The 19,408-nt window shown below is 43.5% G+C and overlaps 1 protein-coding gene across 1 annotated transcript in view; it reads left to right on the top strand.

Moving 5' to 3' along the window:
• Positions 1-19,408, top strand: part of LOC119970452 (3'-5' RNA helicase YTHDC2) — a 173,096-nt gene that overhangs the window by 56,278 nt on the left and 97,410 nt on the right. Inside the window, 6 exon segments of the mRNA XM_038805078.1 lie at positions 12,686-12,773; positions 15,904-15,984; positions 16,072-16,154; positions 17,626-17,731; positions 18,016-18,135; positions 18,229-18,501. Coding sequence (XP_038661006.1) covers positions 12,686-12,773; positions 15,904-15,984; positions 16,072-16,154; positions 17,626-17,731; positions 18,016-18,135; positions 18,229-18,501 — 751 coding nt within the window.

The following is a 19,408-nucleotide window of genomic DNA, read 5'->3' as shown; positions in this document are numbered from 1 at the left end:
GATTAACACGGATTACAAAATATATCTTAAGATGCAATGGTTTTGTTATCACAATGTCCCTTTAAGCACACTTTGGCTGTGATCTGAACCCAAATTATGTTGGTAGATTTCTCCTCCGAATCCCCCCAGATGACTGTCATCTAAGAGTATCCAAACTTCTCTCCCAAAAACATGCTTTAAAATATTTTCATAATAATGCTTTCCCCTAGCAATTTGCATTCCGAAATCTAGGACAGCTTTTCCAAATAACACTGAGACAAAGCTTCTACTCCACTTTTAATATTGAATCCAGTCCAGGATTTTACAGCAGCCCCCTTTAGGTTTCCTTTGCCTTAACTGCTTTTACACAAATTCTGATCTACTCACCGATTTCAATAGTTACTTCAACCTGCTTTCCACAGGCTGTAATAAAATTTCACAAACCTGAAAATCACTTCAGATCTCTTTCTGGCATTTCAGCCTTCTTCTCGGCTCTTTATGTTGTTACTGATCAGTACTCTGTTCAGTACCTTTAACCTCAGACTTCTCTTCATTTCTCTTGTTTCCTTAACTAACTGCTCTGCATAAACAGAGCATATAGTTTTATCTTTGTGATATTTGTAACATCTAGCCCTGGTTGTTGGTGCATTCTCTGACCTCCATTTCCCATATTACTATTTTCCTCTCTTGCCTTTCTCTTGGATGTATCACACCATTTCACATTTCATCCCTTGTCCCCACATTTAGTTTAATCCCTCTCTACTTTCTTAGTTGTGAAGTTTGCAAGAACACTGGTCCCAGCATGGTTCAGGCGTAGACCGTTCCAACGGTACAGCCCCCACTTTCTCCCGTACTGGTGCCAGTGCCCCACAAATTGAAACTCGCTTCTCCCACATTAGTCTTCCAGTCATGTGTTTATCTCTCTAATTTTAGTATCCTATGCCAGTTTGCAAACTGCTGAGATAATAGAAATTATAACCTATGAGGCTCTGCCTTTTAATTTGGTGCCGAGCTCCTTATACTCTGTGCAGAACCTCTTTCCAAGTTCTATTTGTGTCATTGTTGCCTACATGGACCATGAAAACTGGATTCTCCCCCTCCCACTGCAAGTTCCTCTTCAGCCCTGATTAGATGACCCGAACCCAGGTAAAACAGCTCTCTGGACTCTTTCTCTTTGTTGCAGAGTATCAATCCCGCTCGCTATACTACTACCACTACATTCCTTTTTGCCTCTCCGTGCCCTTGAATTGCTTCCAATACCACAGTGCCATGGTCACTTTGAATATCCACCATGCTGTTACTCAGACAATCTGGGAGAACCCCAAACCCTGTGGACTATTGCAGATGCTGGCATTTCTGCCCTCTGGATCTCCTTAACTTCCTCACTTGCAGTCATACCCCTCTTGTCCCTGACCAAATCCAAAGTTCCTATCCTAAGTGATATGACTGCCTCCTGGTACATAGTATCCAGGTAACTTTCTCCCTCCCTGGTGTGTCTCAGAATCTGCAGCTCCGCCTCCAGCTCAGTGACTAAGTCGAAGTTCCTCTAGCTGCAAACACTTCCTGCAGATGTGTTTGCCCAGGATCATACAGGTTCAAGGCGAGAGGGGGAAAGTTTAGGGGAGATGTGCGGATCATTTGTTTGCCCTGGATTACACAGGTTCAACGTGAGAGGGGGAAAGTTTAGAGATGTGTGGATCAGTGAGATTCTCTAATTTTGCTCCCAGTCATGCCTCCAAACCGTGTACAAGGAGAATTTACCCCTTTTGTGTTGGCTTTGGCTGAAAAAGAGCAATCCGCTTTTGTTACTTGATCTATAGCTTTCTGTGTTATGGCACATCAGGTGCATATCCAAATACAATTTGAGTTTTCTGAGGGTTTCTGCCTCTACAATCTTTTCAGACAGTGAGTTCCAGACCCCACCACATTGCAGATGAAAAAATATCTCCTTAACTACTTTAATCCTACCATATCTATGTGTTGCTATGACCTCTGTTTCAATGGAAGTTGGTCCTTCCTATCCACCCTGGTTTGATATTTTTACGCACTTCAATTGAATCTCCTCTTTGCCTTCTTCATTCCAAAAGAAATAGTCCTAGTCTTTCCAATTTTTCCTCCTGGCTAATGTTTTCCAGGCCTGGCAACGTCCTTGTAAATCTCCTCTGTACCTTGCTGCAGCAATAACATCATTTCTTTATGTGGTGACCAGCGCTGCATTATGTGGCTTTGTTTTGTATCTGTATTTTACAAAGTTCTCTCAAAACCTCCCTCCCCTATATTCTGTATCTTGGCTAAGAAAGAAATTTGCTTTCTTGACCACCTTAGCGCCCTGTCTTGCTACCTTCAATGATCCATGATCATGCACTCCAAAGTCGTCCTTCTCCTCTACACTTCTGAGTATCTGACCATTTATGGTGTATTCTCGCTCCAAATGCATTTCTGTACCTCGCACTCCTCTGCATTGAATTAAATTTACCAATTTTCTGCCCAGCTGTCAGACCATTGATATCTTCCATGTCTACAGCTTTCTTCCTCACTATCAACACTGCTGTCAATTTTTGTATTGTTCGCAAACTTCTAATTATGCCCCTTACACTTAAGTTAAAATCATTGATATATACCTCAAAAAGTAAGCAAACTAATAATGAGCCCTGCGTAAACTCTCAACTACCAGTCACAAAAATGCTGCCAAGTCAATTTCAAATCCAACTTGGTCATGTTCCCATGTGCGACCTCTTCAAAAGCATTGCTAAAATTCACGTAAACTACATCAAACGTGCTGCACTCATCAAACCTCCTGAAAACATTTTTTAATCAAGTTACTCTGATACAACCTTTCTTTCATCTTTGATTAATCTGTGCCCTTTCAAATGATGATTAATATCCTCCGAAATGTTTTTCCCAATAATTTGCTCACCTGGGCAGGACTGGAACTGATGTCCTCGGGGGGGGGGGGGGGGGGGGGGGGGGGCTGTTTGCTAGAGCTGTTGGGGAGCGTTTAAACTAATGTGGCATGGGGATGGGAACCGATGCAGGAAGTTGGAAGGTAGTAAAACAGGGACAGAAGCAAAAGGAAGTAAGGGGGAAAGTACAAGGCAGAGAAGACGTCATCAAAAATCAAAAAGGGCGACAGTACAAGGTACAGTGACTGAGGGGAGCTCAGTGAATAGGCCCAGTAATACTAAAAGGAATAAAACTGGAGATGTTAAGATTCAAAACAGAGGTTAAAAAAAACAAGTGTACTTTACCTGAATGCTCGTAGTATTCGGAATAAAGTAAATGAGTTGATGGCACAAATCATCGTGAATGACTATGATTTAGTGGCCATTACTGAAACATGGTTAAAGGATGGTCACGACTGGGAGTTAAATATCCGAGGGTATCAAACTATTTGGAAGGACAGAGTGGATGGTAAGGCAGGTGGTGTAGCTCTGTTATTTAAGGATGACATCCGGGCAATAGTAAGGGATGACATCGGTGCTGTGGAGGATACGGTTGAATCCATTTGGGTGGAAATCAGAAATAGTAAGGCGAAAAAGTCACTGATAGACTACTCCTATCGGCCACCAAATAGTAACGTTATGGTGGGGCAGGCAATAAACAAAGAAATAACTGATGCATGTAGAAATGGTACAGCAGTTATCATGGGGGATTTTAATCTACATGTCGATTGGTTTAACCAGGTCGATCAAGGCAACCTTGAGGAGGAGTTTATAGAATGTATCCGCGATAGTTTTCTAGAACAGTATGTAATGGAACCTACGAGGGAACAAGCAGTCCTAGATCTTGTCCTGTGTAATGAGACAGGATTGATTCATGATCACATAGTTAGGGATCCTCTCGGAAGGAGCGATCACAATATGGTAGAATTTAAAATGCAGATGGAGGTGAGAAAGTAAAATCAAATACTAGTGTTTTGTGTTTAAACAAAGGAGATTACAATGGGATGAGAGAAGAACTAGCTAAGGTAGACTGGGAGCAAAGACTTTATGTGGAACAGTGGAGAACCTTCCAAGCGATTTGTCACAGTGCTCAGCAAAGGTTTACACCAACAAAAAGGAAGGATGGTAGAAAGAGGGAAAATCGACCGTGGATATCTAAGGAAATAAGGGAGAGTATCAAATTGAAGGAAAAAGCATATAAAGTGGCAAAGATTGCTGGGAGATTAGAGGACTGGGAAATCTTTAGGGGGCAACAGAAAGCTACTAAAAAAGCTATAAAGAAGAGTAAGATAGAGTATGAGAGTAAACTTGCTCAGAATATAAAAACAGACAGTAAAAGTTTTTACAAATATATAAAACAGAAGAGTGGCTAAGGTAAATATTGGTCCTTTAGAGGATGAGAAGGGAGTTTTAATAATGGGAGATGAGGAAATGGCTGAGGAACTGAACAGGTTTTTTGGGTCAGTCTTCACAGTGGAAGACACAAATAACATGCCAGTGACTGATAGAAATGAATGATAGAAACAAGTGAGGACCTTGAGAGGATTGTTATCGCTAAGGAGGTAGTGATGGGCAAGCTAATGGGGCTAAAGGTAGACGAGTCTCCTGGCCCTGATGGAATGCATCCCAGAGTGCTAAAAGAGATGGCTAGGGAAATTGCAGATGCACTAGTGATGATTTACCAAAATTCACTAGACTCTGAGGTGATCCCGGTGGATTGGAAATTAGCAAACGTGACACCACTGTTTAAAAAAAGGAGGTAGGCAGAGAGCAGGAAATTATAGGCCAGTGAGCTTAACTTCGGTAGTAGGGAAGATGCTGGAATCTATCATCAAGGAAGAAACAGCGAGGCATCTGGATAGAAATTGTCCAATTGGGCAGACGCAGCATGGGTTCATAAAGGGTAGGTCGTGCCTAACTAATTTAGTGGAATTTTTTGAGGACATTACCAGTGCAGTAGATAACGGGGAGCCAATGGATGTGGTATATCTGGATTTGCAGAAAGCCTTTGAAAAGTGCAGAGGATACTGAAAGTCTGCAGAGGAATTTGGATAGGTTAAGTGAATGGGCTAGGGTCTGGCAGATGGAATACAATGTTGACAAATGTGAGGTTATCCATTTTGGTAGGAATAACAGCAAACAGGATTATTATTTAAACGATAAAATATTAAAGCATGCCGCTGTTCAGAGAGACTTGGGTGTGCTTGTGCATGAGTCACAGAAGGTTGGTTTACAAGTGCAACAGGTGATTAAGAAGGCAAATGGAATTTTGTCCTTCATTGCTAGAGGGATGGAGTTTAAGACTAGGGAGGTTATGTTGCAATTGTATAAGGTGTTAGTGAGGCCATACCTGGAGTATTGTATTCAGTTTTGGTCTCCTTACTTGAGAAAGGACGTACTGGCACTGGAGGGTGTGCAGAGGAGATTCACTAGGTTAATCCCAGAGCTGAAGGGGTTGGATTATGAGGAGAGGTTGTGGAGACTGGGACTGTACTCGTTGGAATTTAGAAGGATGAGGGGGGATCTTATAGAAACATATAAAATTATGAAGGGAATAGATAGGATAGATGCGGTCAGGTTGTTTCCACTGGCGAGTGAAAGCAGAACTAGGGGACATAGCATCAAAATATGGGGAAGTAGATTTAGGACTGAGTTTAGGAGGAACTTCTTCACCCAAAGGGTTGTGAATCTATGGAATTCCTTGCCCAGTGAAGCAGTTGAGGCTCCTTCATTAAATGTTTTTAAGGTAAAGATAGATAGTTTTTTGAAGAATAAAGGGATTAAGGGTTATGGTGTTCGGGCCGGAAAGTGGAGCTGAGTCCACAAAAGATCAGCCATGATCTCATTGAATGGCGGAGCAGGCTCGAGGGGCCAGATGGCCTACTCCTCCTCCTAATTCTTATGTTCTTTGAGTTTACACGATTATTTAGTCTATTTGTTTCTTCATTTAAAACCCAAGTCCTCCAATCTTCAAATCCAATCCTGTAGTCAGAGAGGATTGGGAAATGTTGGTGAGAACATTCGCTATTTCCTCCCTGGCTGCTTCATGGCATTTTATCTGGGCCTGGTGATTTATCTACTTTTGAAGATGCTAAACCCCTTAATATTTCCTCTTGCCGCCTTTATTGCCTTCCACACTCCCTCTTTAAATACAATGTCTAACTTGGTTCCCTCCCCATTTTGTGATTACAGATACAGTACTTGTTCAGAACCATGCTCACACCTTCCATCTCCACGCATACTTTCCTCAGTTATCCTCTTATTTTCTTGTTTGTACTCGCCAATATTTTTTAACCAGAACTGTACATTTCTGAAAAATGTATTTTATATTGAAAGGAATTAAATTTAACCTCTTGCAAGAAAATGGTTACTTTAATTAATTCCTTTTCCCAACATGAAGTTTTTGTACATGATAACTGAATCAGAACAACAACAATTAGACTCTTCTATCAACACAAAGTTACCATACCCAGCAATTGGGGCTCTGGTGTATCAGTCAGAATTTCTGATTTCAGTAAATGGGGCTCTGATGTTACCTCGGTGGACAATTAATAGATAGCACTGGCTCTATGATCCTGTTTTAAGAGATATTTCTCCTCAATCTCCATTTTGACTTCACCAATTAGAAAACCTCTTTTGGTACCCTGGATTCTTTGGATTTGGGGGGCCTTCACATTTGATCCTGGGTTACTTAACTCAGTTAACTGCTGAGCACTTTTTAGATGTTACCTTGATTTTTCCCTCGTACAGATCTCGTCAAAGTCAAAGTCTCGCCTCCAGCCCCACAGACATGGGTGTGGTTACACTGAGCCTTGTCCTGGTTTGATGACCTTTTCGCAAACAAAGTAATTTTCTTTGCTTCCTGCAGGAATCCTGGCTGATTCTCTTTCTGGGTTAGGGAAAAGAACTGAATCTAATTGTAATGTTCTCACTGATGCTCTCAATGAGGTCAGCTAACTCACCATTAACCTTTTGAAATGAAATGGAAATCGCTTATTGTCGCAGGTAGGCTTCCAATGAAGTTACTGTGAAAAGCCCCTAGTCGCCCAATTTCGGCGCCTGTTCGGGGAGGCTGGTACAGGAATTGAACCCACGCTGCTGGCCTTGTTCTGCTTTACAAGCCAGCTGTTCAGCCCACTGTGCTAAACCAGCCCCTATTTTGTCAGAATGGCTAAACATTACAACAGGTGATACATTTTACCTACTGAACTACCAAAGGAGGTGTCATCAAAACCGTTTTAATGAAATATAACTTAATTCTTGACCCTTCACTGGGTTCAGTTTAAAATACTATATGGGAGAACTTTCTGGCTTTGTGATTTAACTTTATAGTATTCTTATTGGTATTGAAGTTTGGTTGATATTTTCAAAATATTACCAACAATCGAATAAGTATGGATTCATGGGAGTTATTTGAGCTCCTAAATATAAATTTAAACGTTATTAATTGAAAAATTGGGGATCATCGGAAAACTAATCATAACCTTACTTTTGGAATTGTTCGCACTTACATTTGTTCACAAAAGGTATTGCATTTCTTCTTCTTCGGCGATCACTCACTAATGAGTTTGATTGTCCACCTAAGAAACTCCTTATCACTGGTCATGGCTTCTGAGAGTCCTTGTGTAGCTAATGAGCCAGACCCTAGAGAAGTGTCTCCGACCGCACACTTGCCAGGTGTTTCCAGGAGGTTGGATTACTCCTTGCATTCTAGATAGCTGGTGTTCCTTTCTCAGTCTCCTTTTCCGGTCCTCCTCTTGCTGTCCGGTGTTCTCAAAGTATTGTGCCCCTTCAATCAGGTGGTTCTACCAAGTAGATCTCTACTGAGAAAGGTCTCCCAGGCGTTGACACCCGTGTTGCATTTCTTGAGTTATGCCTTCAGGGTGTCTTTAAAGGGCTTCCTTTGTCCTCCTTGTTTGGGAACATTCCTTGAGCCGTCCAAAGAAGATTTGCTTCGGCAGTCAGGGCTGTGACATCCTAAGCACGCCAGCAGAGTTGGTTTTGGACGATCATGACTCTGATGCTGATGCTCTTGGCTCCTTCAAGAATGCTGCTGTTATTACCCCTATCCTCCCGCCTGATGCAGAGAATTACCTCAGACACTGTTGATGGTACCTTTCTAAGGCTTTGAGATGGCGACTGTATGTTGTCCAAGTTTTCTGAGCCGCGTAGAAGAGTGGGAGGACGACCACCTTGTACACGTAGAAGCTTGGTATCAGCAGAGATGTTGCGGCCGTCAAAGACTCGTGCTCCTAGGTGTCCGAAGGTGGCGCTCAAGGATTGGATACAATGTTGGATCTCTGCATCACTGTTAGCCTTAGATGGCAGGTGGCTCCGTAGGTTGGGAAAATGTTCCACATTTGGGAGGGTTTTCCATTTACCTTGATGGAGGGAGAGACCGGATCATCTTCTCGGGTGGTTGGTAAACGACTCGAGTCTTCTTGAGGTTGAGGCTGAGACTGATTCTTTGGCCTGCTTCCGTGAAGGCAGAATTATTTCTGTTGGTGAGGTCTGTCTCCAACATTTGTTGTGGAAGAGCTGGAGGATGTTGATGGATTTCTCTGGACAGCCAGCCTTTAACAGGGTCTTCCAAAGCACTTGCTGATTGACTGAGTCAAAAGCCTTGGTCATAGAATCACAGAATCATAGAATTTACAGTGCAGAAGGAGGTAATTTGACCCATCGAGTCTGCACCGGCCTTTTGAAAGAGCACCCCATTTAAGCCTACACTTCCAACATATCCCAGTAACCCCACCTAACCTTTTTGGACACTCGGCAATTTAGCATGGCCAATCTACCTAACCTACACATCTTGGACTGTGGGAGGAAACCGGAGCACCCGGAGGAAACCCGTGCAGACACTGGGAGAACATGCAGACTCCACACAGACAGTGACACAAGCCGGGAATCGGATCTGGGACCCTGGAGCTGTGAAGCAACTGTGCTAACCACTGTGCTGCCCACCATGAAGGCCATGTAGTGTGGTTGATGTTGCTCCTGGTATTTCTATTGAGCAGTGAAAATCATGTCTATTGTTCCACGGTTTGGTCGGAAGCCCCACTGGCTTTCTGAAAGGATCTCTTGACTGGTAGAAGGCAGCTTGCAAGGATCTGGCTGATGATGTTCCCGGTGATGGAGAATAGGGAGATTTCTCGGTAGTTTCATAGTCCACCTTGTCTTCTTTCTTAAAGATGATGGCAATGGCGGCATACCTGATGTCAGCAGGGATTCTTCTCTGTCCCAGATTCTCATGGCGATGAGGGGTGATCAAGCTTGAAAGTCTCCACTGGAATCCCATCCACTGCTGAGGCTTTTTCATTTCTCATGTGTTTACTGGAAGCTTGGACTTCATCCACACTTGATGGGAGTCCAAGATCATCTTTGATGGGAAGTTGGGGGATTTCCACGATCACATCCTCATCTATGATTGTATCATAGTTTAGGAGTTCTTTGACGTGCTCTCTCCATCGAAGGCTGATGTTTTCCCTGTCTCTCAAAAGGGTTCTGTCCTTACTCCGCGCCAGTTTGAGACGTAGGGTATTGGGTCCATATATTGCCTTAATGGCACTGAAGAAGCCTCAGCCCCTTAGATGATAGCATGGAAAGTTATATATCCAAATTTGCGATGATACAAAGTTAGGTGGCATTGTAGACAGTCTAGATGATGGCATGAAATTGCAAGGAGATATTGACCGACTAGCTGAATGGGCAAAATTGTGGCAGATGGAATTTAATGTGAACAAGTGTGAGGTTATCTATTTTGGAGCAAAAAGGGTAGAGCATACTTTCTAGATGTCCAAAGAGACATAGATCCTTAAAATGCCAGGGTGAAGTTCAGAAAATAATTCAAAAGGCTAATGGAATGTTGACGTTTATATCTAGAGGATTGGAATATAAAGATACCGGGTTTATGCTGCAGCTATGCAAAACCCTGGTTAGACCCCACTTGGAGTACTGTGAGCAGTTCTGGGCACCACATCTTAGGAAGGATATTTTGGCATTTGAGAGAGTACAGTGTAGATGTATACAGGAAAATAGGAATTGGGGGCAGAAGTAGGCAATGCAGCCCCTTGAGCCTGCTCAGCCATTCAATCAGGTCATAGCAGACCTTTTCCTGGTCTTAAATCCACCTCCATACCTGTTTAAGCATCCCTTTAAGCCGTTTTTAAAATCAGAAATATATCTATCTCCTTCTTGAAACCATTTAATGACATAGACTCCACCACACTATGGGGCAGCGAGTTCCATAAAATCACCACTCTCTGCAAGAAGTAGTTCCTCCTCATCTCAGTTCTAAATCTACCGCCCCTCAGCCCATACAAAAATGATATCGGGATTACATGGCTTGAGTTATGAGGATAAATTACTCGAATTTGACTTGTTTCTGCGAGAATTCAGTAGGTTAAGGGTTGATTTGATCGAGGTATTCAAGGTATTAGCAGAGAAAGACAGGGTAGATAAAGATAAAGATAAACTCCACTGGTTGGAGGTTCTAAAACTATGGGCATAGTCTAAAAATTAGGGCTAGACCTATCAGGAGAGGTGTTAGGAAGAACTGACTCAAAGGATGGTAGAGGTTTGGAACTCTCTCCCACAAACAGCTGTTGAAGCTAGATCAGTTATTAATTTTAAATCCAAGATAGATTGGTTTTTGTTAAGCAAATATATTATGGGATTTGGGCCAAAGTGAGGTCACAGATTAACCATAATCTTATTGAATGGCTGGACAGGCTCGAGGGGCTTCCTGTTCCCATGTCAGGCTTGTCGGTGAGTAGTTATAGCTCCTTATCTTTCTCAGTCCATTGGTTCTTGATTTCCCTAGTTGTTCTTTGTACCTCTTTGGCTGATCAGTTCTCCTCTTTGCCTTGCTGGTGATGTAATTTTGCCAGGTGCGGAGAACTTTCCTCCTCTTGTTGATGAGGTCTTGATGGTGTGGTCGTTCTCGTTGAACCAGTCTTGCTGTTTCCTGGTCTTGTAGCCAATGGTTTCTTCACAGCTTCAGATTATGACTGACTTCAGCTCTTTTCAGTTTCCTTCCATTCCATTAGAATGAACGCTTTGGAGATTGTGGAGAAGACATTGTTGGATGTTCAGTAACATGCTTGTTGAAGCCGATCAACGTAGATTTTTTTTCTAAGCTGTTTCTTCATCTCTTCTGCTGCTTCTGGCGGAGTTTGATAGACATAGCGGAGTGGATGAGCCGGTGGTCTGTCCAGCAGTCGCTGCACTGGTCATCACTTTGGTGATGAGAGCATCCTTTAGGTCTCGAGAGCGGGCAGTGTAATCGATCATGTACCAGTGCTTTGATCTTGGAGGTCTCCAGGAAGTCTCGAACTTGTCTTTTTAGCACAACAGTGTTTTAAAGATGAGAAGCTGGTGTTCCGTGCATTTGGTGAGCAGGAGAACCCTGTAGGGGTTACAATTCCCAACTTCTTTTCCAATGGTTCCTTTCCAGAGTTGGCAGTCCGTTCCAACTCTGGCATTAAAGTCCCCAAAGAGGATGATCTTATCTTCCTTCGGGATGTTGGTGTCCAAGGTGGAGTGGAGCCTTCATTGACTCATTGTTGGCATCAGGGAGTGTGACATCGGCACTTACGACCATTGCCTGCTTGTTTTTGGCAAATTGTAGGCAGATAGTCATGAGGCGTTTTTTGATGCCGACAGGGAGATGGGAGAGTGGGTTGATGGGTTTGTTCTTGATGGTGAATCCAATTCCATGTGCCCTGAGCTGATCCTTAGATTGTTCTCTCCAGAAGAATGTGTAACCACTACCCTCTTCCCTCAGCTGCCTTCACCTCTTTGGGTGTCTTGCAGGGCAGCAACGTCAATGTTGAAATGCCTGAGTTCACGGGCAACAAGGGCAGTTCTCTGTTCCTCAGTCAATTGTTTTGCTCATTGTCTGTGAGTCTTCAGACATTCCAGGTTTCAAAATTGATTCATTTTGATCCCATTGCATTTGGTCCAACTTCAATTATTTCCAAAAGCCTGGTGCATAAATTCACAAGCCATTCTAAAAAGGATCACAAGGAGTACATTACAGGGAACAAAAAAAAAACTGTACTTCAGATTACAAGCAGGGCTGGTTTAGCTCAGTGGGCTAGACAGCTGGTGTGTGATGCAGAACAAAGCCAGCAGTGCGGGTTCAATTCCCGTACCAGCTGAGAATTCTGAATTCTCCCTCTGTGTACCCGAACAGGTGCCAGAATGTGACGACTAGGGGTTTTTCACAGTAACTTCATTACAGTGTTAATGTAAGCCTACTTGTGACAATAAAGATTATTTACATTTACATTTATTCCTTTCTGTAAGAGTTTGAATCCTTTTCTACTATCTGGACCTCTGGGGAAAAATTACTACTGCTCCTTCAGGCAGCCCACCTGTATTATGCATTTTTCGCAGAAAAGGTTGTCTACTGAACTGTTCTCCTGCATATGCAATGCCAGTATCTCATTGTTATGATGGTGCTTGTGAATATACATAAAATAATTAGACATATGCTGCTGCTTTTGCAAGACTGAAGCCAGACAGATGTTCAGAAGACTATCAGTACAGCAGTGCAGAACATAGTGTAACTAGTCACATACCGCATCTATGGTGTGTAGATAAATAATCTCTTGAATACAAGTGAAGCTGCTATGATTATTTTTGAAGATGTACAATCATAATGTATGTGTCATAGAATTAATATGCCCCCTTGAGGTATCAAAAAAAAGTTTACATTTATTTTATTCAGACAATTATCTAAACACTTTGTTCTGTCTTAGGTTACAGGTTTTTATGCTTCATTCAAACATGCAGACATCTGACCAAAAGAAAGTGTTAAAAAGCCTACCTGGTGGAATTCGTAAAATTGTGAGTTTAAAATAAAACCCTAGACTTCCAGTGGCAGCCATGTAGGGGTAGGTCGCACATTTGATAGCTCCCGCCTGTATCGGACTTTTGGACCCTTCCCCACGGTTTTGTTCGGATTTTATGGGAGAAAGCAGTGAAAAGTGAGACAGTAAGGAGAAATCCCCCTCCGGTGAATGGAGAATTGGACCAGAAGTGGCCGTGTGAGACGACAAAGTCCTATAAGGGAGGCGAGCAGAGCTGGTAACACGGGACAACATGGCGGAGGACAAGGGCCGTGGGGAGACGGCACAGTGGTTGATGGAGCAGCTGGTGAAGTTTTTTGAGGATTGCTTTGCCACGAGGATTGCCTTGCCAAGCTGAAGAAGGATACGCTGGACCCGATTTAAGGCTTCGATTGATCAAGTGATTCAGAATCAGGAAACTCACGGGAGAGCGATCCAGGAGGTCGAACAAAAGTTGTCCGAGCACGAGGTGTATATAACCGTGCTGGAAACCAAGGTGGGGATGATGGACGATCGCCAGAAAAGAATGCAGGAGAAGCTGGAGGACCTGGTTGATAGGTCCAGGAGGCAGAATCTCAGAATTGTTGGCCTCCCTGAAGGCAGTGAGGGATCGGATGTGAGGGCCTATGTGACGGACATGTTGGAGAAGTTGATGGGGGCTGGGACGTTCCCTCAGCCCCTGGAATTGGACAGAGCGCACAGAGCCCTCGCTAGAAAGCCCAGAGTGAACGAGCCGTCGAGGGCCATGGTAGTACGTTTTCACCATTTCATGGACAAGGAACACGTTTTGCGGTGGGCCAAGAAGTGAGTTGCGCATTTATCAGGACCTGGTAGCGGATTTGGCTAAGAGGCGAGCTGGGTTCAATCGAGCAAAAACGACCCTCTTTAAGAAGGGGGTGAAGTTTGGGATGCTGTACCCAGCCCGTCTGTGGGTCACACATGAGGAACGGGACTTCTACTTTGAAACGCCAGACGAAGTATGGACCTTTATTAAAGAAATGAAGCTGGAGGGGAATTAAAAGACACTTAAGTCTTGGAGAAGTACTGTGGCAGTGATTTGCGGTACTGGATTGTAAAAATTTAAGTAGCTCTATGTGAAATAATGGGCTCTGTGGATGGTTAAAGATTGATCTGTCTTGCAGGGACCTTGCTAGAGATGGGCTTTGAATTTAGTTCTGCTTCTTGGGTAACTTTTTCGAAAGTGATTGTTTCTTCACTTTTTTTTCCTGTTGTTTGTTTACTGGGAAAAGTAATGCTTTTAAAATGTTTATTCATGTGGGGAGGAGAGTACAATAAACAGACAGACTGCTTGGTGCCGGGGCGGGAGCTATCGAGTCAGCATGGGTCAGCTGACTCTCGGAAACGCGGTGGGGGGTGGACAGGTATTAAGCTGGAGCTTGACTTGGGGGATTGGGTCTTTAGTGTTGTTGCTGGGGGGGTGGGGGGAGCTGCTTTGCTGACAGGGGAGGAACTTTTACTGGGGGACAAGTGGGAGGTCGGGAACGGTGACAGCCCGAGTGGGGACTCGAAGCGGAGGGTGCGAGCTCAAGGCTGGCCGGAAAAGGGTGATGGTTAGTTGGCGGGAGGGGGGGTTGGAAGCCCCCGTTCAGGCTGATCACTTGGAACGTGAGATGACTGATTGGGCCGGTCAAGAGGGCTCGTGTGTTTGCGCATTTGAGGGAACTGAAGGCAGACATGGCAATGCTACAAGAGACACACCTAAAGGTTACAGATCAGACGAGATTAAGGAAGGGGTGGGTTAGCCAAGTATTCCACTCAGGACTGGACTCAAAGATCAGGGGGGGTAATGATCTTGATCAGCAAACGAGTGGCATTCGAGGCAGGGAGAATCATGTCAGACAAGGGGGTAGGTGCATAATGGTGAGTGGGAAGCTGGAGGGGGTGCGAGTGGTACTTGTGAACATATATGCTCCGAATTGGGACAACGTGGAATTTGAGGCGGGTGTTGGGTTAGATCCCAAACTTAGAGTCACATAACCTGATCATGGAAGGGGACTTCAACACAGTCACTGATCTAGAATTGGACCAGTAAAAATCCAGGACAGGTAGGAGGCCGACTGCAGCAAAGGAATTGAAGGGTTTTATGGAACAGATGGGGGGAGTAGACCCATGGAGATTTGCACGGCCGAGGACAAAGGAGTTTTCCTCTTTTTCACATGTCCACAAGGTATACTCTCGCATCGACTTTTTGTTCTGAGCAGGGAGCTAATACCGAAGGTGGTGAATACTGAGTACTCGGCAATTGCAGTGTCGGATCATGCCCCGCACAGGATAGAGTAGTTTCCAGTACCTGGGTGGTAGAGGGGAAGGTATCGGATATTTACCGGGAGCTATCAGAGGTGGACGAAACTCCGGTGGAGGAGCTTAAGGGCAAGTGGGAGGACGAGCTAGGAGGAGAGATAGAGGCCTATGGGCGGATGCCCTAAGCAGGGTTAATAACTCCTCATTGTGTGCCAGTCTTAGCCTGATACAATTTAAGGTAGTCCACCGGGCACACGTGACAGCGGCTAGGATGAGCAAGTTTTTCGGGGTAGAGGATAGGTGCGCGGGAAGCCCAGCAAATCATGTCTACATGTTTTGGGCATGCCCGAAGCTTAGAGGGTTTTGGCAGGATTTTGCTAAGGCAATGTCCACGGTGCTAAAAACACGGGTGGTGCTGAGTCCAGAGGTAGCGATCTTTATAGTGTCGGAAGATCCGGGAGTTCAGGGGGCGAAAGAGGCCAACGTCCTGGCCTTTGCGTCCCTCGTAGCCCGGAGACAGATCTTATTAATGTGGAGGGACTCGAAGCCCCTGAGTGTAGAACCTGGGTTAGTGACATGGCTGGGTTTCGCAGTCTTGAGAAAATAAAGTTTGCCTTAAGAGGGTCAATATTAGGGTTCTCCCGGAGGTGGCAGCCGTTCATCAACTTTCTCTGGGAAAATTAAAAATGTCAGCAGACGCAGTGAAGGGTGGCGGGATTGTTGTTTGGTTGAGGTGTGTGAAGATTGGGCTGCGGGGAGCATGTTGCTGTTATAAAAATTTTCAAATACCTTAAGATATTATTAAAATAAAACCCTCGAATTAAGCTGTAATATTTCATTCCCCATCTTTTTCTATCTTATTTCAGATTCTTTCCACAAATATTGCAGAGACAAGTATTACTGTCAATGATGTGGTATTTGTAATTGATTCTGGGAAAGTGAAAGAGGTAATTTGATCAACGGACATCAAAATATTTCAACAGCACTATGAACTTTAGTAGATTTAATTGTTTCAATTACATTTTTTGTTCCAGAAATCATTTGATGCACTAAACTCTGTCACAATGTTAAAAATGGTATGGATTTCTAAAGCAAGTGCTGTCCAGAGGAAGGGAAGGTATTATGATTGCTTTATTTTTGCCATTTTAAACGTATTTATAAAATGTAAGGAGTTAATTACCTCAGCCAAGCTATTCATCTGTGACATTGGCATCTACCTGACAATTCAGTAAGCTTTAGTGCCAAAAAATAGATACCTTTAAACCAATACATATACCTGCTCCGCCCCGAACCCCACAATCATCAGAAAAGATATGGAATGAGTGACATTAAGTAAAATTTATTCACCCATAATCAATTAATGCGTAGTTTGGGTTCCACCAGTAACACTGATCTCTAGATCTCATTGCGGCCTTGAGTCAGATCATAGAATCATAGATTATCATAGAATTTACAGTGCAGAAGGAGGCCATTCGGCCCATCGAGTCTGCACCGGCTCTTGGAAAGAGCACCCTACCCAAGGTCAACACCTCCATCCTATCCCCATAACCCAGTAACCCCACCCAACACTAAGGGCAATTTTGGACACTAAGGGCAATTTATCATGGCCAATCCACCTAATCTGCACATCTTTGGACATATCAGAGTAAGAGGTAATGTGCTGGAAAAACTCAGCAGGTTTGGTGGCATCTGTGGGGAGAGAAACAAAATGAATGAATGTTTCTTCGAAACCCAAATAAGTGTCGTTTTGGGCTTGAAATCCTGACTGTTTTTCCTGCCACAGATGCTGCGAGATCTGCTGATTTTTCCCCAGAACTTTTTGTTTTTATTTCTGATCTCCAACATTTGCCGTGTTTTGCTTTTAGTTTAGTGTTGACACAAAGGATGTTCTTTCGAGAACTGTCCTCAGCACAGCAGTCGTTAGCTCCTTCATTAATGTCCATACCTTCATCAAAAGATAAGGATTTGGGTGTTTTTACTGATAACTTCAGTGTTCAAATCTATTTACAATTCCTCCAATAATGAAATAGAAACAGAAAATGCTGGAAATGATTAGCAGGTCAGGCTGCATCTGTGGAGAAAGATATAGAGCCACAAATGCTGCTGTGTTCTGATAAAAGGTAATTGGCCTGAAACACTAACTTTCTGCACAGATGATGCGTATTCCTGAGATTTCTCTTTATTTTGGATTTCCAATATCTACATTATTTTTTCTTTTCCTCTGATGTGATGTATGGAAGAGATGAACACCTGATCGCAAAGAGGTCACTGTTATACTTACAGGTGCATCGTTGGTACTGTAAGTCAAATGTTGGGCAGCAATGCCATTCCCAGAGATGGAGTATTCCCATGTTGCTAAAGGAAGTGACTAGCATTCAGGGAATATCAAAGCAAGACTTATTATCAGTTAAATATTGCTTTTCCTTTGATCAACCTGATATTGACGAATTTGAATGATTTCCAAAAAAATTGCTTGATGTTGGCTTTTGTAAAATGTAATTTTGTGGAATATTAAATTGTTCAAAACAAGGATAGCTTGTTTTTTCTCATTTGTTTAACTATACTGTATTCCTGTTTGTTTTTCACAGGGCGGGTCGCTGCCGACCAGGAATATGTTTTCACCTGTTTAGTAGATTACGATTCCAAAACCTGTTAGAATTCCAGACTCCAGAGTTGTTAAGGATGCCACTGCAGGTGTGTGTTTGCTTTGTTGTTCACGTAATACTTTTTTCTAATGAGTGATTGTAAATGTTTGTAATTTTTTTTGTTCTAACCGAAGAGTTAAATGGAGTGAATTGTGAATCAAGTCACCACCTTTACTTACAAATTTGTCTTTGCCAAAAAAGGCACTTAAAATTGTCTTTTCTCATGCAACACGTGCATATTATTTTGGATGAGTCTGTGAAAGTGTTAAAGCATAATTCTCAATCTGAATGAACTATCTGTTAAAATATATTTGCATATTTGTATATCTTTAGGAACTTTGCCTACATACCAAACTGCTAGCTCCAATCAATTGTCCGATTGCAGATTTTCTTGCAAAAGCACCAGAGCCCCCGCCTTCACTTATTGTTAGAAATGCTGTTCAGATGCTCAAGGTATGAAGACATTTATCACCTTTATGAATGAGGAATACATTTTAAAATGCAGGAATGTTAGGAACAAATTTATTCTACTAATTTTCTTTCTAGACCATAGATGCCATGGACAGCTGGGAAGATCTAACAGAACTCGGTTACCACTTGGCAGATCTCCCTGTGGAACCTCATCTGGGCAAGATGGTTCTTTGCGCTGTAGTTTTGAAGTGTCTTGATCCTATTCTCACTATTGCCTGCACTCTGGCCTATCGAGATCCATTTGTTCTACCAGTGCAACCTTCACAAAAGCGTGCTTCAATGTTGTGTAGAAAACGCTTTGCTGCAGGAACATTCAGTGATCACATGGCTCTATTAAGAGCTTTCCAGGTGAGTGTTTGAAATATTTGTTGCGGCCCTTGGATATCTTGTATTTACAATCAAGAATTCAGAATTTCATTGTGATGCCAATTGTTTTTAAAATATAAATTAATATTTATTTGCATTGCTCCCTTCTTTACTTTCTGCCTTCCACATCTGAGGAAATGAACACATAACAGGTGTATAGTGTACTATGTGAATTAAATGTAACTGACATGCTTATTATGAATAGTACACTGTCACCAGAGGAAATAATTGAACCCGATTTAATGGAAAAGTTTCCAAGTGTGGTAGCGAGAGGGAGCTGCTGTGAGCTTCCCGACATTCGGCCTGACGAGGCCATCTGTTATAAAAGACTTAACGAGGCCCCCACGGGTTTCACATCGTAAATGATGGTCGCGCCAGCTGATCGACCGGGACTGCGCTCGCCAGCCGCCCCACCCCCCTCAAACAAGGGAAAGCAGCACTTAAATTGCTCTTGCACAGCCAACCCCACATAGCTCGCAGCCATGCCTCAGTGAAAACTACGATTTGAGGATACCAACCTGGGCAGGCTATTGGACATGGTCGAGTCCAGACAGGATGCCCTTATTCAGTGAGGGTCTCAGAGGGTCAGCCACAGGGAAGCCAGTGCCAACTGGGAGGAAGTGGTAGCAGCCATCAGCTCAGGGAGCGTGACCTGGAGGACTGGCACCCAGTGCCGTAAGAAGATCAATGACCTCTGCTGGGCCGCAGGGGTGGGTTGCCACTGGACTCTTGCTCCCCGGCCCACCCATGTTCAGTGGATTGGGGTAGTGGGGGCACGTGTAAATTTTAAACAATCTCAACCAACATGATGCCTCTGGCATGTTCTTCCGTAATGCGGGTGGAGCACCAGTCCCAGACACCCCGGCACGCCATGTGCAGGTGATGGTTG

This window comes from Scyliorhinus canicula, chromosome 8, assembly GCF_902713615.1.
Source record: "Scyliorhinus canicula chromosome 8, sScyCan1.1, whole genome shotgun sequence".
NCBI lineage: Eukaryota > Metazoa > Chordata > Chondrichthyes > Carcharhiniformes > Scyliorhinidae > Scyliorhinus > Scyliorhinus canicula.
The sequence above is the reverse complement of the archived record's forward strand: the minus strand, read 5'-3'. Positions and strand labels throughout refer to the sequence as shown.